The following is a 24,585-nucleotide window of genomic DNA, read 5'->3' on the forward strand; positions in this document are numbered from 1 at the left end:
AGAGGCACTGACACTTCTTAAAGGTGGAAAGTGGACAGTTGTTCATCCTTGAGCCTTAATGGCCAAGGGATTGGGCCTTCCCACACACAGAAAGAGGGAAAAGCACACAACCATGAGCTTGAATACCATAGATTGGAGCTTGAATACCATAGATTGGCCTTGGGCTCCCTCCAAAACCATTTACTGTGTATCCAAGCTTTGACAGTTCGCTGCCAACTCTTCAGGACTAAAAAGCAGAGATATGTGCTCCCCTGTCAAACTTTCACAATTTTGAGGTACCTCCATATTGGCAGAAGGGGGATGTGCACCTGAGCCTCTGATGGCTAAGGATGTAGCTTTCTCAGGAACCTACTCAAAGATTAGAGGATATCATTCAGCAGTAGTCACGTTGCATGCAGTCACCCTCTTTCTGAAACTGATATCAACCTGTATTTTGTATGTAGCGTTAATTCGATTATAAATAAGGCTGTGGTCATGTTTATTACAAATCGCCTAGACTCGGTATTTCCAGACTGTGCTGTAAATCAAATTTAAGAACAAACATAAACATGTCTCATGTATGCTGTAATTGGAAAGGGGAAGACTGAACAGTAAGAAAAAGGGGGACTGACCCTGCATGTTGCTGCTTTATATTAACTTACATACAGAAAAGTACTTGTGTTGTGGTATGGTGGTGGGGGGTAAGAAGAGGGATTCTTGCAAAAAGGGAAGACAGTCTTAGAAATAAAAAGGTAGAGAACCCTTGTACTAAAGTCCCCATCAAAAGAAGCTGAAGGAATGAGTCACCTCTGACTGCTCACTGTCACTCTTTAGCACTGTGCGTTTCAATACTTTGGAGAACACATCTCCCTCTTCAACAGTAATGGGGTCCTGTGGTGCTCCATGTACAATGACTTCCTCTTTCTCCGTGCCACATGGTGAAACACATCTTCTGATGATCTTCCTTGTGACCTAAGCGGACAAAATGAGAGGAAATAAAGGGTGCTTTCTTAATTAGTGGTATAGGAACTAAAGATGCTAATTTTATAAAACAAGCTGTTTGTATGGACTGTGCTAAATTGTTGATCCTTCGTAAAAATGGAAGCTGCCCTGTATATGTGCTTGATTCTGTGTTTGTTCGATAATAGGGGTTCACAAACCTGTCCTGGGGGGACACCCAGCCACTCAGAATTTTAGGAAATCCACAATGAATATGTGTGAGAGAAATGTGCATGCAATAGAGGCAGAATATGCAAACCTATCTCATGAACATTCACTACATATATCTCTTGAAAACCTGACACATTTCGGAACCATTTTTCTATGTTTTTTATTATTGTATTCTCAGTCAGATCTATTTTCAAAAACCTGCTCAGTGGATTACTTGCTAATTTTAGCTCATTATCTTTAGGTAAAAATATAGTTAGCTGACACCTGGTTGCAGAACCATTACCGTCTTCTTAACCTGGCTCAGTCAGTTGGGTCATGGATCACTGGATGGCCCTTGTGGCCTTCGCTATCTCCCTCTTTAGGTGGAACGCCACAAGTAGTCTTCTAAATAGTTAAGAGTAACTCTGGATGTTCAGCTCTCGTTTAGTAGTCAGATCACATCAGTGGTCAGATCCAGGGGCGTAGCCAGATGGCCAATTTTGGGTGGGCCTGAACCCAAGGTAGGTGGGCATGGAATTCATCCCATCCTGATCCCCTTCTGTTCTCTGTCGTCCTTTCCCCCACACAAATCCAAATATGAAATCCCTGAGCTGACAGGGATCACCAAACCCCACCAGCTGAAGACTTCTTCCTCAGGCAGCCAGCGCTCTTCCACATGGCAGCCGGTAGGCCACGCATGCGCAAAAACTGAACATGTGCAGAAGAACTGGCATCAGTTTGCGGGAAGTGCTGCCGACTGCCGTTTGGAAGCGTGCTGGCCGCAGAAGGAGGCGGAAGTCTTTAGCTGATGGGATTTAGGGATCCTTGCCAGCCACAACAAGAGTGCCACAATTTTGGGTTAGTTACTCTTTAGGAAGACTGGATTTTTCAGGTTAAACCTCAAGTTGTTATGTCAAAGCCATGAAGCTATAGCCTCCAGAAAAAGAACTTAGTCTGACTGCATGCTGCCTAGACATCCTATAGGAATTAGTAAGTGGAGGTAATTTGCATAAACTTGAAAGGAGAAATCAAATCTTTGAATAATAACTGCCAATAGCCATAGGTCAATTTTGTTTTGAAAATATTGAACAAGCATATTTGCATTCAAAATAATTAGAATTAGTTCCTCTATGGACTTCAAAAGAGAAACCAAATTGAAAACTACAGAGAACAGAATAGTTTGAGGAAGAATAATTGTAATGAACTGTTTTTTTTAAATAAGAAATTTGTTTTTTATTCAACAGATAATTAAGTTCTGAAATCCATTGCCAAAGGATGTGGCAAGAGCAGTTTGTGTAGCTGTATTTAAAAAAGGTTTAGACCAGTTCCTGGAGGAAAGGTCCATACATTTTTATTAAGATACTTGGGGAAGACTACTATACTGCTACTCCCTGGGGGTAAGCAACATCAAATCTTTGTACTCTTTTGAGATCTTGCCAGATATGTGTGACCTGGATTAGAAACTATTGGAAACATACTGGGCTTGAAAGACCTTTGGTCTGACCCAGTATGGCAATTCTTATTCACCCATGTTATGTTCTTCTGATCTACAGACATTTTATTTCTATCTTCCTAAGCCAAGGAGAAGAGCTTCCATTAAGCACTGTTTTTGCAGAGCTGGTTTGTTAACGATACAGCTAAGTTTCTAACTCCAAAGATTTATTTGCTACTATAGAGGTTTACTCAGCCAGTTAGGCAAGCAATTCTTTTAAATGCTGGTCACAGCATTAAATAGAAGTGCTGTATATACCAAGCTGCTATCAACACAGTGAGCGACACTGAATATGTACACCACAGTGGCGATATTGAGCCGCTAGCTGTGAAGCTATGGGTTTTATGTTAGAACAGCCTTTTTGCTATATATAGTTATACTAGCCGTTAAGCCCGTAAAAACGGGCAAGTATTGCAGCCCTCCTCTCTCCCCTGGCCTCACCCCGTCCACCAATCCCCCCCCCCCCCCATATCCAGCAACCCACTTCTTTCCCTTGGTCTCCCCCCATGTCCAGCAACCCTCCTCTGTGCCCTGCTCTCACTCAAAGTCCAGCAACCATGGCCTCTCCCCCCTGCCCTTCCCCCATGTCCAGCTACCCTCATCGCTGCTGCTCACTCCCCTCTCCGTGCCGGGCCCCCTGCACTGACCTGACAGCGCCCCTCACCTCCGTGTGAAAGTGCTACAGGCAGCAGCAGATCGCTCTGCTGCTGCCTGCAGCGCTTCCACATGGGAGGTGAGAGGCGCTGTCAGGTGAGTGCAGGGGGCCCGATACGGAGGGGGGCGGGAACGGCGACGGGGATGGGGGGGAGGGTGGAGGTTGTTTTGCGCGATGTTCCTTTCCAGGCAGCAGCAGCGGCGTCCGACAATTCGACTCCGTTTCCCTCTCTGTTCCGCCCTCTGACGTCACGACGTCTTGACGCGAGGGCGGGACAGAGAGGGAAGTCTGTACTGCGCATTTGCAAGTGAGTACGGTCACTTGCCATTTATATGTTTGATGATTAGTGGCTCAATATCGCCAACTATCTGCACAGTTAGGCAGTACAGCCACACTCTAGTGGTATCTCTACAGTGCTAGGGTGATCTGTAATAATTCATGGATAGGGCACATCCAAATAAAGGGCAATGCTATAACCTAGGTGCTTATGGTTATGCACATATTACACACGTATATGTTTAGAATCAAACATATAAATTGCGAGTGACCGTACTCACCCGCAAATGCGCAGTAGAGACCGAACGTTCAAGGAGCAACAATCCAAACCCCGCCTCCACCAGCCAGCAGCTCCTGTTCCTGTACCGAACGTAATGCAGCCAATAGGGAGGGGAGGGGAGGGGAGGGGCGTGGAAATCGGAGGAGGACGTAATGCAGCCAATAGGGAGGGGAGGGGGCGTGGAAATCGGAGGAGGACGTAATGCAGCCAATAGGGAGGGAAGGAGGGGGCGTGGAAATCGAAGGATGACATAATGCAGCCAATAGGGAGGGAAGGAGGGGGGGTGGAAATCGGAGGAGGACGTAATGCAGCCAATAGGGAAGGAGGGGGCGTGGAAATCGGAGGAGGACATAATGCAGCCAATAGGGAGGGGAGGGGGCGTGGAAAACGGAGGAGGACGTAATGCAGCCAATAGGGAGGGAAGGAGGGGGCGTGGAAATTGGAGGAGGATGTAATGCAGCCAATAGGGAGGGGAGGGGGCGTGGAAAACGAAGGAGGACGTAATGCAGCCAATAGGGAAGGAGGGGGCATGGAAATCGGAAGAGGACATAATGCAGCCAATAGGGAGGGGAGGGGGCGTGGAAAACGGAGGAGGACGTAATGCAGCCAATAGGGAGGGAAGGAGGGGGCGTGGAAATTGGAGGACGTAATGCAGCCAATAGGGAGGGGAGGGGGCGTGGAAAACGAAGGAGGACGTAATGCAGCCAATAGGGAAGGAGGGGGCGTGGAAATCGGAGGAGGTCGTAATGCAGCAAATAGGGAGGGAAGGAGGGGGCGTGGAAATCGAAGGAGGACGTAATGCAGCCAATAGGGAGGGGAGGGGAGGGAGCGTGGAAATTGAAGGAGGACGTAATGCAGCCAATAGGGAGGGAAGGAGGGGGCGTGGACATCGGTGGGGGAGGGAGGGAGGATGGAGAAGAGAACCACCATGTACAAGGGCACAGCAGGAATGACGAAGTGGCCGAGGCAACAAAAAAATCCGCAGCAGAAACCAAGCAGGGATCAAAAAACGTTCTGGGGCCAACAGAAAAAGGTAAACAGGTGCATTCACTCGCAGCACACACACACACAAGTCCTGCTTTGCAGCATGAAGCAAAGACATGGCTGTCCCGCCCCTTTGGCTCACTGAACAGCAGGAGTCAGCAGAAGGGGCGGAACAACAACAACAACAACATGTATGGGGGGAGGGAGACCGGCACAAGACTGAAAAAACGAGCCTGCCTTTCAAACTGCTCTAACAACTGACTAAAAGGAGACACTGAACCTCCACTGCCACACAGCTCCAACAACTGACTACAAGGAGACACTGAACCTCCACTGCCACACAGCTCCAACAACTGACTACAAGGAGACACTGAACCTCCACTGACACACAGCTCCAACAACTGACTACAAGAAGACACTGAACCTCCACTGCCACACAGCTCCAACAACTGACTACAAGGAGACACTGAACCTCTACTGCCACACAGCTCCAACAACTGACTACAAGGAGACACTGAACCTCCACTGACACACAGCTCTAACAACTGACTACAAAGAGACACTGAACCTCCACTGACACACAGCTCCAACAACTGACTACAAGGAGACACTGAACCTCCACTGCCACACAGCTCCAACAACTGACTACAAGGAGACACTGAACCTCCACCGACACACAGCTCCAACAACTGACTTCAAGGAGACACTGAACCTCCACTGACACACAGCTCCAACAACTGACTACAAGGAGACACTGAACCTCCAATGAGACAGGGAGTACTAACAGCTCACAAGCACTCTCTCTCACTCACACACAGAGACACACAAGCACACACACTAGCTGCTCACTCTCACACTCACTGTCTCTTTGGGAGGGCAGGGAACAGAGGACGGTGGCTTGACATGGGGTGAGAGAAGAGGACAGAGGAGGGTTGCTGGACATGGGGGGAGGACAGGGGACAGAGCAGACTTGCTGCACATGGAAGTGAAATTAAAAAAACTCGCCCGTTTTAACGGGCTTAACGGCTAGTACTAAGATATATGCACACATGTGCACATATGTACATATATATGCGGGTATGCGCCTCCAAGCACTAGTCTGCAAATACCTGCTTACCTCACATAGCAGATAATTGCAAGGAGGTAAACACAAGGATGGAGAATGGGTGGGACACAGGCAGGACTCCTGATTACATCCATAACTTACAGAATACTGTAAGCTGTGTGTGTCTCTGTCACATTTAGGGGCCCTTTTACTAAGCTGTGTAAACATCTACGCGCATCCATTGCTTGCCAAAATGGAGTTACCACCCTACTACCGCATGGCTCTTGTGGTAATTTCATTTTTGGTGTGCGTCTGAAAAATAATTTTTATTTTCAAGCGCACGTGACGGACGCATGACAAGTAGCATTTGATGCGTGCAGGTCATTACCACCCGGATTCTTTACCTCTAGGTCAATGGGTGGCGGTAGGTCTCAGATTCAAAATGGATGCGCGGCAATTTTGATTTTGCCGCACGTCTATTTTCGGCAAATACAAAAAGGCCTTTTTAACAGGCGCGCTGAAAAATGGATTGGCGCGTGCCCACAACTTGCGCCTACACTACTGCAAGCCATTTTTCAGCGCGCCTTAGTAAAAGGACCTCTGAGGTATTTGCAATTATACTAGCTTTATCGCTGTTATAAGTGCGCACGCCTAAATGTTAGGTGCGCTGATACCAAGTTTCACTAGTACTCTGTAACAGAACCTAGGTTTCTTCATATAACATACTATTACATATGCCCTTGGAGTGCCTAAATGAAGGTGTACGACTTTAGATTTGCCCCCATAGGGGATGCCGGTATGTGGAGAAGTGTTTCTGAACTTTGAGCCCTTTGTAGCTAAAAGCACTGGAAAATCATGAACCTAAATTAAAAAATGATCCACAGGGATATTATCCATAGCCAGGACAGATCATGTTTGGGAAGGGTCTATAAACTTGATGGAGAGATTAGCTAGTCAGAACTTCAAAAGTAAATGACCTGATCAAAATAAGAATTTATTTTTGAACTTTCACATGGCACCTCCTCCTCCACTGTGCCATGTCTGGCTGCACCTGTTGCACAGCCCTACTTAGAGCCCTGGTGCAATGCAGCAGCTGCCAGACCCCAGATAGGCCTCAGAGGCTCTGCTTTGCTCTGCTCCCCCCCCCCCCCCTCCTGACAGGCTCAAGCCAATCTCTGCTGGCCATGGAAGAAGTACTGTTTCCATGTTTCCAGCCAGGCCAATGGGGAGCACATCACGCATCTGAGCCTGCCTGCATAAGAATGTGGAGCCTCATGCTGCAGACAGCATATGCCGTTGTAGCCTGACCCTTGCAAAACAGAAGAAGCACAGGCTGCAGAGGCCAAGCCATAGCAGCACCCTCTCTCTACTCTGGTCAGAACAAGTCTTGATACCTGCCCTACATGAGCAGCTGGAGTGCTGCCCTGGAGAAAGTCAGGAGGGATATAACAAAGAGATACTGCTGCATGGGCAGGGAAGTGGTGGAGATCAGAAGCTGACAAAGGCCTTCTGAGGAAAAAGAGAGAAATTAAACCTGCCTCCTAAGAGGAGGGGGAACGAAATATTTAAAAACTACAAACAAGCAAACAAAACACCCTGAGCTCTTTCTCTCACCTGACCCCTTTTCCCAGCAGGCAGGCTGATTTCTCGTTTTTCTTTCCTTGAGTGCCCAGTGCCACCCTTCAGGAGGAGAGATGGTGGTTAATGATGGGCCCCTGGGGAAAGACAGAGCATTCAACCTGCCTCCTGGGAGGAGAATGGTGAGGAGAGGCCAAAGCAGAGAGAGGGAGATGTGAGCAGTTATGTTAGGGTTAAAGAACCTCTATTGTCTTTCTTTTTTATGTTTGTGAGAAGATATTACGTTGGAGCTTCTGAGCTCTCATCATTGTCATTCTTTGTTGGAAGGAAGTGTTAAGTTTGGTGCTTCTGAGCCACAGTTGTTTTCTGTGTGTGAGGATTCTTATGTTGGGGCAGATAAGCCTCCACTGTTGTGGAAGAGCAACAAAAGGTAGAAAAAAAATCATTTTATTTTTGCTTTAGGGATTTGAATGACATGAGGAAGGACCTAGTGAAGCTGGAGGAATGGACTGATATTTGGCAACTAAGGTTTAATCCCAAAAACTGCAGGGTCATGCACTTGGGTTGCAAGAATCTGAGGCAACAGTACAGTATAGGGGGTGAAGTGCTTCAGTGTACAAAGGAAGAGCGGGACTTGGGGGTGATTGTGTCTGATGACCTTAAAGCTTCCAAACTGGTAGAAAAAGCGATGGTCAAAGCCAGAAGGATGCTTGGGTGCATAAAGAGAGGCATGACCAACAGGAAAAAGGAGGTGATAGTGCCGTTGTATAAGTTTCTAGTGAGGCCCCATTTGGAGTACTGCATGCAGTTCTGGAGACCAAAGATATCAACAGGATGGAGTCGGTCCAGAGGGCGGCTACAAAATTAGTAAGCGGTCTTCAACGCAAAAATTATAGGGACAGGCTTATGAACCTCAACATGTATACGCTGGTAGAGAGGAGATATGATAGAGACATTTTGTGTTTAAATATCTCAAGGGCATTTATGTACAGGAAGAGAACCTTTTTCAACTGAAGGAGAGCTCTGGAATGAGGGGGCATATGATGAAGTTAAGAGAGAATAGGCTTAGGAGTAATCTAAGGAAGTACTATTTCACAGAAAGGGTGGTGGTGGCATGGAATGGCCTGCAGGTGGAGGCTGTGGAGTCAAGGACTGTTCCAGAATTTAAAAAGGCATGGGATAAGCATGTGGGATCGCTTAGGAAAAGGAAGAGTTAGGGATTACAGAGGATAGTTAGACTGGATGGGTCATATGGCCTTTATCTGCCGTCATGTTTCTCTGTTTCTAATATATCTGCTTTGGAAATGTGTTATACATTTCCTCCAATATCTTTGCATTTTGCATCATACAAGAGGAAATCCTTTTCTGTCTCTATTTCCCTACTGCTGCTCTGTATGCAAAGTCTGGCTTGTTAAGGTTTCTAGTCCAGGGCTTGACATTTCTATTTATAATTTGTGGTTATTTGAGCTTTTTGAAACTCTACCTATGTTTTGCATATGTGAATGAGGTGAGATATTTTGCCAAAATGTAGTTTTTGCATAGGGATTTGTACCAGCCTGGTTTGTTCTCATTTCCAAATAAAATATGTTTTGATGTTCAAGGGATTCGAGTAACATTTGCAAAGCTATCTTTTCATAGACCATGGCCAGTTGCAGGGGGTGTGGCTATTTGGGGGGTGGGTGTCGCCACATGGTCACTACCCTCTAATGATGGCTTTGTAGGTGAACCCTGGCATTTTTGTTTTCTAAGAAAAAAACTCACTCTCTGTTTCTCTCTCTCTCAATATACATTTATATATGTATGTGTGTGTACATAAAGCAACATAGCTGAGTTTTACTCATTTGTACAGATTAGCAAAAGATCTCAAGGTCTTTTTAAACAAAGAATCTTTTGAATATAAGTTATGATCGAACCTTCTTTATAACAGTGTGCCCATGTTCATCAGTATACTCTTCTTCTGTGACAGTCTCTGGTAGAATTTCAGGCATATCATCTCCCTGCAGCAAAGAAAGAAATGCCACCAAACAGTGGCACCATGCAAAAAAAAAAATAAAAAAAAATAAATGAATGAGAAATAACATATGGCTAGTTAAACACGCTAATTGTGGGGCTAGATTTACTGAAAGATGTTGCTGCATTACTGAATGCTAACATGCATTGACGTGTTATTTACCAAGGAATGGGATCTATTTACTAATAATATATATTAACTATGTCAGTGCATGCTAACATGGTAATGCACTTTAGAAATCTAGCCCTTTGTCAAGGGAAGACTGCACTAAAATGCAAGACTATATAAGCAAGTCTAAATGCATGCACTGTCAAGCCACATCAGAGGCAAAAAGATAGGTAAACGTGAATGAATCCGTCAGTACTGAAAAACAAAAATGAAGCATTTGGCCACTCTGGCACATTTGTGCTGTGCATAGGCTGTGGTTGTCAGTGGAGTGCCAAAACACTACTGTAAATGCAGGCTTTTCCAGAAATATCAGTAAGATAACACATTCCTAGTTAATCAATGGCCATGCAATCTCAAATGAGCATGCTAACTTTGCAACTCTTCTACCAGCCAAGTGACTACCTCGCTGACAGATCTAAAGAGTTTCTTCCAGTTGGAACCAGGGACGTGCAGTAGGTACCTGAATAATCACCCGGCGGCGAATGACCCTGGTAGTTACCATCTCCTCCTCATCGGAGCTGCCCTTCAGCTCACCTAGTTCCTCTGCTATCTCCTAGTGGAAGCATGGAAGCAGTGTTCTGTTTATCATGACAGCCATTACAACTGAGTGCAACAGGCACTTGCATGTCTTGTCTACTAGTTTCTCTCTAATTTATGCCACGGATAGAATCATTCTAGACTGCAAGCTCTCTACCCCCTTCTTCTTGAAGGTGTAGGGCAGTGATTTCAAAACCTGTCCTGGGGGAACCCCAGTCAGTCAGGTTTTCAGAATGTCCACACTGAATATTCATGAGATTGATTTGCATACACTGCCTCATTGAGGTATGCAAATCTATTTCATGGATATTCAGTGTGGATATCCTGAAAACCTGACTGGCTGAGGTTCCTCCAGGACAGGCTTGGGAATCACTGGTCTAAGGGTTCCTCCTTTGAGTCCCAGCCACTTTCCCTGGAGAAGGGCTACAAGGGAAAACAGGAGGGAATTTTCTGGGCCTTTCTGTACTATACAAACTACTCTACCTGCAAGACGTATCCTGATGGGGAATGTCTGTGAAACCACTATACCTTTTAGATTATGTCACTGGTAGGTGTCTGTGGAGATACTTAGATAATTGGTAAGAGGACATTTTGGGACCTTCTCAATACCTGTATACAGCTCCTGCCAGGTTTAGGGTTTTGAAAATAAGGAAATTGATGGTAGGAGAATGGCATAGTTGCTAAAAGCACTAGAAAATCATCCACCTAAGTAAACTGATGGCTGCCAAGTTATTTTATAGAAATTAATATGCCACGGTTCACAAATGTTCCCCTACACAGCAGGACTTCTCCACTTCCCAAGTTATTAAGGGCACGGTTCCAAAATTCTCCTCACAAAGTTATAATCCCAAAATGATTTCTTTTGCTCTTTTTTCTGGCTCAATAGAAAAGCTCACCTTCCCTTTCTTTATCTATAGCTATCTATATATAGTACAGTCTCGATTATCTAACGTAAATGGGACTGAGCCATTGTTGGAGGAGTGGCCTAGTGGTTAGGGTGGTGGACTTTGGTCCTGAGGAACTGAGTTTGATTCCCGGCACAGGCAGCTCCTTGTGACTCTGGGCAAGTCACTTAACCCTCCATTGCCTGCTGCATTGAGCCTGCCATGAGTGGGAAAGCAAAGGGTACAAATGTTACAAAAAAAAAGACTTTTTATAGATTGGTTTTCTTTGCTTACTATCCTGTTTCCTTTCTCTGGGATTCCCAGATTTTATTCAGTATTTTTGTAAATAAAGTTTGCAAGGGTAGTTTTACACTTCAAACAAAGACTCATCCTGATGCTGGTCGAGATGGGCTGCATTCCAAATCGAGCTTCACTTCGGTTTTAATATGTCTTCATAAGGTGCTAGCTCCTTTAAAAATGATGATGTAGATACTTCACATTTTCCTGTGCTGACTGATGTGAATACAGCGATAGTTAAGACTGTCAGGGGCCCTTTTACTACCACCCGGCAAGCGCGTGGCCTGGGTGGTAATTTCATTTTTTACACACGTCCACTAGGTGTGCCAGAAAATTTCCGGCACATGGTGCTAACCAGGCAGTAATCGACATTGTACGCGCGTAGACCAATACCGCTCAGTTAACACATGAGATTTTATCGCTTGTCAATGGGTGGCAGTAAGATCTCAGGCCCAAAATGGATGCGTACCAAATTTTATTTTGCTGCACGTCCATTTTCGCCCCCCCCCCCAAAGGCCTTTTTTTGCAGGTGCACTGAAAAATGAACCTGCGTACATCCAATACACACGTCTACACCAGCACAGGCCATTTTTTGGCGCACCTTAGTAAAAGGACCCCTCACTGTTTAAAGGTAGGCTATGAAATATGCTTCCTTTTCTCTTGTGAGGAAAAACTACAATAGTTTCTAGCAATTTTTAAATATTGCCAGTTTCTGCACTGTGAACTTTCCCACGTTTTCAGTAATCCTTGCGGTTGCATTTATTTGGAGAGTTCTGTTTTTGAATTGACATAAAATTTACATTCATATTATTTTTTTTGCTCATCATTTATGAATTAGATGGATGTCCTTACAACTTTGCCTGCCATATATATAACTTTGCCTGCCATATGTATAGTACTCATATCTCTGGAATGTACATAATTTATGGAAGTTGGGCTGGATCTCTACAGCTGTTCTATAGATCTTGGGGTGCACAAATGAACTATAAGTTGCATTTCTTATTATGTAATGTTTTTTTATTTGGATATTGTCCATGGTTTATTTTTAAAAATTATTCTTTGAATCATCTTTTTAGCTCTTTAGCTTTATTAAAGCTATTACACTGAAACAAATGGATATTTATAGCAGGTCTGTCAATGATAGATTGTGGTGGCAGTCAGCTTTTCTGGTTCCAGGTTTGCCATGTTTCTCCCTTTTATAGTCTTTTTCCATATACTCACCTATTGGAGTACGTGAATTTGAATTGTTTTTTTTTATATTGATAATCTTCATACATATATTTCAACTGGTGCTTAGGGCAAGTATTGGATATCTCTTCTACTTTTTAACCACTGTATCCTTTACCTCCGTTTTACCAAATTAGCAATTTCATGAAACAATATATATGTTTAAATGATGTTTTGGTGATATATATATATTTTTTTTTGATTACTATTTTATGATCATGTATTTATAAATATGTTTTAGATACTTGACTCCTAAAGCAGGCAATTTCTTTGCTGAAACACAGACCATGTTGAGTCCATTGTATCTGGCTTTTTAATAAATTTTACTATAATCAACCTCTGGAGACCTGTTTGTTTTGTTGGCCTACATTCCCTTCTCTGCTACTTTTGTTGCTCTTACTTCTCCATAGGGGATTTTTCCTTGTTTTTTTGGAGAGGAACAGTACACAGCTATTGACAGGGTCCCTTACCAATTACCTAAGGGGATAAATATTCAGCCAGCAGCAGTGAGCATTTTGCTGACTGCTGCTGGCATTATTTCTGGATAGCCAATGCCGGGCCATGTTAGGGCTTTGGTACTGAATCTCTGGTTAATGCGGTGCCGGCTAACACATGGCTGGTTAAGTCAATATTTAGAACTTAACCAGCCATGGGTTGTCGCATAAAGATCGAACTGTGTTCTTTGCTGAATATCATTTAACCAGCTGAGTGCCAACTCCGTCCCCGGAACGTCCCCAAAATAGTCAGCTTTCACGTAGCTGCTGCTAATTTTCAGTGAAAATAACCAGTTAAGTGTCGCTGAAAATTAACAGATCGCCCTGAACGATTTAACTGTTCGGCAGCTGTTTCTGACTGGTTAATCTTTTTGAATATCGACCAGCTAAGAACATAATCTAGAAGATATAGTGGCTTCACAGACATTCCCCATTGGGATATGTCTTGCAGGTAGAGTAGTTTCTATAGAACAGAAAGGCCCAAGAAATCCCCTGTTTTCCCTTGTATCTCTTCTCCAAGGAAAATGGCTGAGACTCAAGGGAGAAACCCCTAGACCTTCAAGAAGAGGGAGAGAGAGTTGCAATCTAGAAGGATTCTAAGTGAAATTATAAGGGGGAGATTCTTAGTGAAAGGGAGTGAACAGTCTACTCTTTGTTCCAGTGCAGATTATACCATTTATGTAGAAGTGGATTTACTGTCAAGGGCAGAGGAGGCTGCATGTATATGAATCTACCACAGAAATATCTACACCTCAGAGGAGGAACCTTCAAGAGTTAAACTTAGATTTCATATTAATTCGTTAAAACATGCAGCAGCACTTAAGCAGATCCTTTTCTGTCCTATATAAAACAAGAGAGAAATATGAAGTGTGCTCTTGGTACTTCAATTTATAAAATCCAGTTAAACAGCTGACTGGGACAGACATGCAAACGTGTGGAGAGACATAGAAGGCCCATATTAAAGAATTACTGAATTATGACTATGAAAATGCAGTGCTAATAAAAGTGATATATAAAGAAAGTGCTTCTGCTCTCTTTGAAGACAAATAGGTGATTTCTGGTGGCCTATTATAAATGTAGATATGTGGAGGAGTAGCCTAGTGGTTAGTGCAGTGGACTTTGATCTTGGGGAACTGGGTTCAATTCCCCCTGCAGCTCCTTGTGACTCTGGGCAAGTCACTTAACCCTCCATTGCCCCAGGTACAAAATAAGTACCTGTATGTACTATGTAAACTGCTTTGACTGAGGTTGCAAAAATCACAGAAAGGTGGTATATCAAGTCCCATTCCCATTTATAGCTTCTCTCTAGGTGGCAGTGGCAGTGGCAGCCCTAAAACTAGCCTCAAATAAGGGGTGTAAATAAAACTGCATTGCAGATTTGGGGTATGCCATTTTTTTGTTTTTGGTTGCTTTAAAAAAAACATTTTTGTGTGAAGTTCCACTGGATCATGATCTGGCTTTTCGCTAGAACTGATCTAGACACAGGCAATGTCTGTTGAGGACTAAGACCAAGCTACCAAGATCCTTAGAAGAAATGAAAATTAGACACAAAGTACATTTTTGATGGTTTTATCTTTACCTTTTCAAATGGCTCATCATCAAAATACCGCTCATATTGTTCTGGGTGTTGATCAGTTGACTCCACTATACGAAGAACCTTTCTGCTTGCCAATGAAACTTTGTGCTGGAGACTCGACTCCTCAGGTTCTTCCACAACGGGAACGGGGTCCTGGTCATCAGACCCTGCTGGACTGTGTACATAAGGCCTCTCATCCTCTTCCTGTCTTGATCGGAATTCCACAGGCTGCTGACTGTGAGAGTCTGCTGTTTGCCTTGGCACTGATGACTCTGAGAGTTTTCTACCTGGTGTTGGAATGCTATGAAGTACATATTCATGTCAGTAGGTTGATTACAATATGTTTCCTTTTCTCTTATGCCATTCCCCTACTCCTAGAACACTTATGATATGTAGACCTGCATTGCCAAGAGAGTAAGATGAATCTCATCAGAAGTTACCTGCAATATACCAGTATGTCTGGTCATAAAGGTGATACTAGATGTCCCTCTATCATTGCCCAAACGAGTTGTAAGCAGTAATTTTGCTGTTTCCTTTGTATGAACCAAGCATGCAGAGGCATCGAGTCACCAGGACAGCTAGATCTAGTTTAAAGTCATGGATTTCTATGGCTTTTACACTTGTACACTAGAATACATAAACAGCACGTAATACTTGGCTCAATACTGAAATGGATTATATGTTTAGTGGCTGCCACTAAAAGATAAATCACTTATTCATGGATTTTCAATGGCACTATCCGGACAGTGCTGGCAAAAAACCCTCTAGTCACTGTAGCACTATTTGGATAGTACCAGAGCAGAGTTAGGGCTTAGCGAGGGCAGAACGACTAAGTATAGGTATAGCAAAAATATTCAGCTACTACTTGTATAATTATGAGGTCCTTTTACTAGTGTGGCAAAATCTGAGCTTAATGCATTTTAACACAGGACTTTCCCATGCCTAATCCCAGATTTAGGGGGTCTTTAGAGATGCCGATGTATTCCTACGGGCATCTCTAGCATTTAGCATGCGCCTATTTTTAGCGCACGCTAAAAACGCTAGCGCGCCTTAGTAAAAGACCCCCTAAATGTGGGATTTACCCATGCGCTAAGCCCAGATTTAATGCAGAACTTTTTCTTTTTTTCATTTGCACATCCTGCACTAATATTCCCATTAGGTATCAACACCCAAGAGAAAGATCTAGGTTTCATCGTAGAGAATTCACTGAAATCTTCTGCCCAGTGTGTGGCGGCAGCCAAAAAAGCAAACGAAACTAGGAATAATTAAGAAAGTGATAGAAAATAAGACCAAGAATATTATAATGCCTCTGTATTGCTCCATGGTGTGACTTTAGATTGAGTACTGCGGTTAATTCTGGATGCTGTATCTCAAAAAAGATACATTGGAATTAGAAAAGGTTAAAAGGAGAATGACCAAAATGATAATGGGGACGGAACCACTGGTCTGACTCAGTATCGATATTCTTTTTTTTTTTTTAATTATTTATTTATAATTTTAATGAATTTTACAAGAAACACTTGTACAGAAAAGGAGTATTACCATAACATACAAGAAAATATTTTATAAACAAAATCTATTAAATGATAATTACTGCTAAAGTCCACAATATAGGCAAGGCACTATTCAAAAATTGGTTAACATAGGAAAAAATGAGTAGAACATATTCCCACATATCCTATCACGGAGTAGATACTAATGGAGGAAGCACCAGAGAGTTTACGGCTGGTTCTTGTCTGGAGTCCAGGAATTTTGCTAATTGAGTATCGATATTCTTATGTTCTTACCTGCAAAAAATTAACGCAGGAGCACTCACTTCCTCTTCATTAGGAAGCACTAAGTGCTTCCACGTTAACTCTCCATTATTCAGTTAGTGCACGTTAATCATAATGCACTAGTCAGATAATGCAGGATTATCCACTCTTTGCCCAAACAGGCAAAATACTGCAAAACACTCGAACATATTTCTGTGGTAGCCTGTTTGCGAACGCTAACCACGCATTAAGGGCCTAATGCCCTTTAGTAAAAGGGCCCCCTAAGTAGTTTAATTTGGCCTTGCAATAATATTAGTGGCAGTGAGTGCATTAGTTTTATATTAAATGCCACCGCCTATCCATATAGCAGCAATGAATATACATATTTTTTTAAATACCATGGTCAGCATTAAAAAAAAAACATATCTATCTATCTATCTATCTACAGTGCAATCCGCTTAAGTGCAAGGGTCTGGGACCAAAGAAATACATGCAGTTAACCGGAGCGTGCACTTAACCGTTGTGACCCAAAGAAGCTTGACATCTGATAAACATATGTACAGTACTGTTTATTATACGTACAGTATACAGTCTCCGTTAACTGACGTTAGGCTTACTTGAAGTAATCAGTCATAGTCCTCTGTACACTATTGTGACTGAGTTCCATAGACTACGTCTGCCAGATGGTAAAAACTGTCATAGCTCTGACATCCAGTGGCCTCCAGATAGGCCCGCACGGTGTTGAGACTCTCCAGCGCTTTTGCAAAAGTGGCAGGAGGTTGTTGAATTTCGTCAGCATGTGCCTCGCTGCTCATTTCATCATCTGTTTCATCATCAGCCGTTGCCTGCATGTAGGCCATATCTCGACATCAGTGCTGTCGTCAGCTGTTTGTAGATTGTAATCAACAGCTACGTAGTGATGAAACTCCTCTTCAGTAACATCAGCTGGGATGTCAATAGCCTGTTCATCTGACGCATTTGTAACAGCTGCATCTGTTTCATCCCTCTCCACATCCTTAACAAAGCTTGCCCTCTTGTAGCAGTTCACAATGGTTGCCTGTGTAACATGATTCCAGGCTTCTTTCTGCATATGTAGGGAATCCAACAGTGATAGATTACTAGCCAGTTCAACAGCACGTTTATCCTTGCCAGTCTGGTCATCCATAACGCTCATCAGACAACATAGCACAATAGCCCGATAATGTTGTTTGAAATTGGCTATTATGCCCTGATCCATAGGTTGGATCAGAGAGGTAGTGTTTGGTGGCAGGAAGACCACCTTGATGTTAGACAGCCTGACATCATCACTGTATGCAGCACAATTATCACAAAGCAACAAAATCTGACGCTTTTGTGCCCACATTCTAGTGTCTAACTTCTTTAGCCACTGCTTCCAATTTTCCCCAGTCATCCATGAATTTGCGTTAGCCTCGTATGACACAGGAAGTCGCTTAACATTCTTGAAGCAATGGGGCTGTTTGCTGTTTCCAATGACGAGTGGTTCCAACTTCTCACTCTCATCCATATTGCAGCAAAGGAGGATCGTCAGTTGGTCCTTCGATGTTTTACTTCCTGTAGTTTTGGCTTGTTTGAATGCAAGTGTTCCATCAGTAATTGCTCGCCAATAGAGACCATTTTCGTCAGCATTGAAAATGTCACGAGGTGCAAACTCGTTTAAGATGGTAGGAAGAACTGAAACAACCCAATTTTCAGCACCAAAGTCATCAGCGTCTTGTTTTTCACCATGCTGTTTCTTGAATTTTATGTTGTTCCTCTCCTTCCATCTTTCCAACCATCCAACAGTGGCTTTGAATTCAGTTAGTCCAAGACTTTCATCTAGCTGATTAGCTTTCTCCATAAGCAGTGGACCACTGACAGGAAACTGTCTGCTCCTGACTTGAGAAAGCCATCGAAGAAGAGCATCTTAAGTAAGTACATAAGTAATGCCATACTGGGAAAAGACCAAGGGTCCATCGAGTCCAGCATCCTGTCCACGACAGCGGCCAATCCAGGCCAAGGGCACCTGGCAAGCTTCCCAAATGTACAAACATTCTATACATTCTTCTACATCCTCAGCTTTTCCCGCCCGTTTACATTTCCGGTGTGGATCTGTATTGTTTTGCCAGTCTTCCAGAAGTTGGTCTTTCTGCTTCAAGATATGTGAAATTTGACTGGGATTGACACCATATTCTTTAGCAATAGATGCTTTACTTTGTTTGTTTTCTAATTTTTTTTAAGAACTTCTATTTGTTCAGCCAGTGTTAAAGTCTTACAGTTGACCGACTCCAGTGTACACTCTAACAACATCCTTTTGTTTCTTCTGCCTGTGGCAGTTAACCAACAAGATTTCAAATTTACCGCCCCTTTGTCATGTGCCAATCGACTTCCATATTCCGTGCGTGTGCTTATGTGGAGACTTTCCTGCAGAGGAGCGGTCTTAAACCATGCATATAAGCGAATCTTGCACTTATTGTCACGTTTGTGATTGCTTTCCTTGTGGGTGCTCTCCTTGCCCTCTGGTGGCCAGAACTGGTGGCTGCTATGGACTGTTTTCTGCTGTCTTCCATGTTCCAGATTTCAGTGAGTCTGGTCCGGATTTTCCAGGTTGCCAGCCTTGCTCTGCTGGGTTGTTCTAGAACAGCACCCTTACTTGGCTGGTGATTTACTGCAGCTGTGGGTCAGCTGCTGAGGGGCTTATTAGCTTCTGTGAGCCTTGCTTGCCTTGGTATCAAAGGTCATCCATGAGTTCCTGGTGGTTTGTTGGAGTTCCTCTGAAAGTTTCCTTTGTGTTGGACCCTGCCTGTTCCTGGACTTTGACTTTGCTTGCTTCCTGTGCCTGTGACCCTTGGCCTGGACCTGGACCTGGACCTGGACTTTGCTTTCCGCCTGCCTATAGACTCTGGTTAGTTTATGGATTACCCGTGTTTGCTGCCGGCCCCTTTGACCTTGCTGTGCTACTGGATAATGTTTACTGTCTACTATTAAAGCCTCTTCTAGTTATATTCTGTGGTTCCTGCCTGTTGTGTTCAGCACTGCTTTCTGCTTGGGTGATTTGCCTGCCGCTGCCGCTCCTCGACAGTGGCCCAAGGGTTCACAAACCTAGTTCCTGCTTTGAGAACGTGACACTTATCAGTGGTGCGCTAAACCGAAGTTTGTCCCCATAGAAATTGATGGCGCCAAAAACAGGACCAAAGTACGGCATGCAGTTAAACAGAGCATGCACTTATCCAACGTGCACTTATCAGTGCTGCTGCTAAAAATTAACTAAACTATTTTCTTTGAATTAATTGGAGCTCTGAACATACTGGTAAACTGCCTGCATCCAGTTACACTTACTGTACATCATCTTGGGCGAATTGTTTTTCAAAAAGGTGGTATATAAATTTTAATAAATTAATATAGTTAAGCTTCAAGAAACGGTGATTCTTGTAAACCTTGCTTCATCATTAGCTAAGTTAATCACAACAGATGTTGTATTACTAATATTTCTCTCTTTTTCTCTTATTTTGCAGTTCATCTGCTAAAGTAAACGTGATTTTGCAGAACTGCCCTTTGGGTGATAAATAGAACAAAACAACTGGAAGTATGCAAGAATGCTAAATTTGAGCTGTTTTGAGCTATTTTTCATAAGAAGTACATTTTACGAAATCAATTTACGAAATCATTTTACGAAATCAATTTTGTGCAAATCTGCTTTGCAGAAAAATGTATTTGTTATTAATCAGCTACTTTGATGCAAAATCATAAAAAGCAGCTTCTAAATGCTACACATTACAAAAATAAGTATGTGAAAAAAGGCTTTGTGGCAGGGGCATATCCAGAAGTGCATTTTGGGGCATGGGGGGCCCAAAGGTAGACTAAGGGGGGCCATGTATTTTCTCCTCTCCCCACCACTACACCCACATTGAGGCATACCTTTGCTGGCGGAGATGCCAAGCCCTACCAGCTAAAGACATCTTCTCTGCGAATTCTGCCTATGCTGCCAGAGCAGTGCTCAAGTTGGCAGCACACTTCAGCCGCCGACGTCGGCAACTCTTGCACATGATCAGTTCAGTTGCTAAACTGACATGCATAAAAGAGCTGGCATCGGAGACCGAAGTGTGTCTGCTGACTTAAGAGCTGCTTTGGCAGTACAAGTGGGACTCGCAGAGGATATCTCTTCAGCAGGCAGGGCTTGGAATCCCCATCAGCCATTGAGCAGAGGGGACCCAGGGGCCCAAGGCCCCACTGCTTTTCAGGCTTGTTTTTGCAAAACAAGAAATCACCTCTGGAGGTGTAGCTACTTCTTTCAGAGCCAGGGACTGCACAACACAGCCTTCTGAGTGTGGCGGGTGGGGTGGGGAGGGGAGAAGATAGGACCAGAGTCCTCCTGCCATGCTTACAATGGCAGTGCACAATGCATTAAAGCCCTACCATGTCCCGACCCTCTGACTGGAAGTTGTCAGGGTGGGGTGAGGGGTTGAAGACACGATAGTGATAGAATGCTGGCCTCTAGTGGAAGGCCCTGTGCTGCGTTGATTTGTTCTGAGTCTGACTGGAGGTAGAGTAGCATAGGGTAGCAGTGGTGGGGGTAGCAGCCCTGGTGGGAGGAAGAGGCAGGGAACAAGTGATAAAATGCTAAATGCAGGTGGTGGTGGGGTACGATAATTGAGGACTGAAAAGCTATAGTGAAATGCTGGAAATTCTAGTTCTGGGCCTGTTGAGAGCTATTGAGAAAAAGAGGCCTTTCAGGCATAATTGATTGCTATTTAAAGGCCTTTGTACCTGCCCTGGGATTCTTCACACCCTGTTAGGCTTGAAGGCCCTGCAAGTCCCCTCCCCGAGCCCCAACATATGCTAAAATATAAGAAAAAAGACCTCTGGAGCCATACCCCTCACATCAATAAATGACGCCTGACCTCCCCCAGGAGTAGCCCCATGTAGTCTGGAATTTACTCCCAACTGAAGACTATCTGTACTTTAGAAAGCTAGAAAGCAAGTGAAAGTGCCTGGCTCTTCTCCTAAGCCTTTAATGGATGTAGTGACTGACCAACCAATTACTCACATCACATTAGGATTAGCTTGCTCTACAATCTCTACCTTATTTGAACCATTTATTTATCCCAATGCCTTTGATTAATAAAGGTAGGTCCTGGGGAGACCTATGGGAGGGTTGGGGGGTGCTTCTGTGGATGGGAGAGAGTCTTCAGGGTAGGTAGCATTGGAGTGGGGGACTTGTATTTGAGGGGGGAGTCATTGGGACGGGGGTCTTCGGGACAGGGGTTATAGGGAGGGGAGTTTGTATCTGTGATAGGACATAGCAAGGGAAAGGTTTTAACCCTTTAGTGTCCAATGTTCCCATCAATCTGTTCCCATATGGCTTATTACGGGAACATTGGACATTAAAGGGTTTTAAAGGCAGAGTGGGGAAATGGACTGGGGGCAATTAAGGTGCAATAAAAGGCCAACTTTGGTCACATCTTAATAATTATCTCCTTCAGTGTGCACCAATTTGCAAATCTAAAAAACTGTATTATTCTAAGTTGCCCACCAATTCCACTTTCCAGCCTAAACAACTCTTTAAAATATTTTCCTCCATTACACAGGATCCTAACCTGCCCTCTGCTAACAGTTCTTTTTCTCCTATCCAAGTTGCTACATCCTTTCAAATCAAAGTGCCGGATCTCAAATCCTCTCTCATCTAGAACTCCAGTTACTACCACTCTAGATATTGTTTCATCTATCTCGACTACTTCATTCAGCAATTTAGACTTAATTCCACTACCAGCTTTCCCCATACTTGGTCGTTCTTCATCCCTGCTACTCCTCTCTCTCTTAAGAAAACTCTCTCTTCTATGTCTACAGTATATAATTTCCTTCCTCTAATCATCTATGAACTGCAATACCTGATTTCAACAGGCCCTGGCCCTCCTATAGCATTTTTCCACAAAATGATAGAGCGAACATTGAGTAAGAGGTAGTTAGTCCTTTACTGGCCTTCCCCAATAAACCTGAACAGAACATGCATTGATATATAGACAGTGAAGCTCAACAAATGGTCCCTCCAGAGCGCTCAGATCCTCACACCAAAATAGACTTAACATCTCTTCTTTCAGAGAGATAATGTTAGACACCATTCAAGTACAATTATTTCGGTACAAGGACCTATACTTTGGAACATGCTCCCTACACATCTCAGATTACAGACATCCCTTCAAAAATACAAAGCCAATCTTAAAACATTTGTATTCTCAGACATCTATACCTGACCTCCTCTTTGCACAGATCAGATGTGAGACCTAAAGTGCAGCAGCATACTCCTAGTGTATTTCCCTCCCCCCCTCTGCACTGTCTTATATAATATTGTAGTTCCACCCCAGCTTCCCCACAGTTAATATCATTAGCACTAATTTCTCTCTACTCCTTTGTTTTAGGTTGCAAGCCACCTAGACATCTTTTTGATGGGCGGGATAGGAAATTCTTAAATAGACTTGGAAACTTAGCATGAGGCAGATAACAATACAGCCCACCTAGGGGTGGGTATTAGGGAGGGAACAGAGGGATGCTGGCCTCCTGGGAGGAGGGAAGAGGAGATGCTGGAATATGAGGGGATTAGGGAAGGGGAGATGCTATACTATGGGTGAGGGGAAAGGTGCATGGCTGAAGTTTCATCTATGAAAAGGCTGATGACCTAGATAGTTTACAAAACATACTGTAAGCCCTCAAGGGACAGAAAAATACTTACAGTATCTGAATGTAACTCACCTAGAGCTATAACTGAAAAAAAAGGCATGACTCTTCATGAAATGTACTTTGTAAATTGATGTAATTTTTGTGACTTGCCTTGACTTTCCTTGTATGATAAGGCATGTGATCAAGGACAGACTAAATAAAAGAACAAATATGAGGAAAAAATGTTAGAAATTTTTCATAGTTTGAAACTTACCGACTTTCCTGTCTTCTTGCTGATGAGCTTTCTGACATAGTTCGTGGTTTCCCTGAGTGTTGCACTTCTACCGTCTCCTTTTGCACTTGTCGAAGGGAGTCTGTTCTGGGCACAATCTCTGGCAAAGTAGTGTAACTAACTGATATGTCCTCCTCAGAGACAACAGGAGGGTGATCAGGTGTCTCATAGTCCTTAGATTCCGAACAAACCCCATCAGTCCTATGTCTTGAGATATTCAATTCCTCTGCAAGTGCAGAAAATCCTAAAGATGAAGACAAACAACTTAGTAGCACTCCATGTTTACACAGATGACATCTTTTTGGTACATCCATTTGTACCTGCTCACAGTCCTGCCATAGATACAGCCCAATCTCTGATCTTCTCTCTCTCTCTCTTGTCTATATATATAGAAACTTGGTAGTATCACAATTCAAGGAAACAAGAATAAAACTATATTCCAATCAAAAATATAGCAATTCTATATCATGTGTCCATAGCGTTACTAAACATGGATTACCGTCTCAGTCCCACATCACACACATTCACACATGCTACACCCTATTTGCACTGCAATCCCTCCCTGGCAGGTTTCCAGTCCTCTGATCATCTCTTTGTTTCCCAAAAGACTTGCACTCCTCCTCCCTCCAAATTTTGGGCATGTCTACGTGTGAACCTATTCCACAATGTCACATATGTCCTAACCCATGATTTAGAATTACTTTTATAAGTGTGTAATTCATAAGAACCAAGCCTGGTCATCCACTGTACCCAGATCTTAAACTCAGGCACAGTATCCTTGATCCCCTCTTTTAAAATCAACTTCTTGACCATGAGCAGTGCATAAGGACTAATTTTTTTCTGGCCTGTAGATACAATTCTTTCTGCTTCGCTATCCTCATCTGGTTCCCAGCCTTCAAAGTTGAGCAGCATCTATGTGTAGGGAAAATGCCTACTTATTATATCACTAATAACCTCTAAATCAGAGCCACTGAGATTCCTCAAAGGGAAGCACTCTAAAAAGGAATGGAATCATCTGCTACTGTCTCTTTTACATTTTAGGCAGCTATGTGTGTCCCTGTAAACATCCCTTCGGCTGCCCTCCTTTCAGGGCCGTGCCAAGGGTCTCTGGCGCCCCCCTGCAGACTACCAGTTGGCGCCCCCCCTCCCGCACCTGCCTGGCTCCAAGGCAGCGATTCCCCTCTCTCCCCTGCCCTCCCGCTCCCATGTAGGAACTGCCCGCCCTCTTCTCCCCCCCAAGATCCCGTTCCTTTTTT

At 43.7% G+C, this 24,585-nt stretch overlaps 1 protein-coding gene across 8 annotated transcripts in view; it reads right to left on the reverse strand.

Moving 5' to 3' along the window:
• The window catches only part of ANK2 (ankyrin 2), a 512,604-nt gene that overhangs the window by 16,363 nt on the left and 471,656 nt on the right, over positions 1 to 24,585 (reverse strand). For 5 of the 8 annotated variants that reach the window (XM_030190837.1, XM_030190834.1, XM_030190838.1 and 2 more), the window contains 5 exons: positions 23,312 to 23,573; positions 14,636 to 14,933; positions 10,078 to 10,170; positions 9,352 to 9,435; positions 787 to 951 (listed from right to left, as the gene is read on the reverse strand). In XM_030190837.1, the coding sequence (XP_030046697.1) occupies positions 787 to 951; positions 9,352 to 9,435; positions 10,078 to 10,170; positions 14,636 to 14,933; positions 23,312 to 23,573 (902 nt within the window). The remainder of the gene's footprint in view (positions 1 to 786; positions 952 to 9,351; positions 9,436 to 10,077; positions 10,171 to 14,635; positions 14,934 to 23,311; positions 23,574 to 24,585) is intronic. The other 3 variants (XM_030190840.1, XM_030190841.1, XM_030190839.1) reach the window with 1 other exon arrangement.

Source organism: Microcaecilia unicolor, chromosome 2, assembly GCF_901765095.1.
Source record: "Microcaecilia unicolor chromosome 2, aMicUni1.1, whole genome shotgun sequence".
NCBI classification, from domain to species: domain Eukaryota; kingdom Metazoa; phylum Chordata; class Amphibia; order Gymnophiona; family Siphonopidae; genus Microcaecilia; species Microcaecilia unicolor.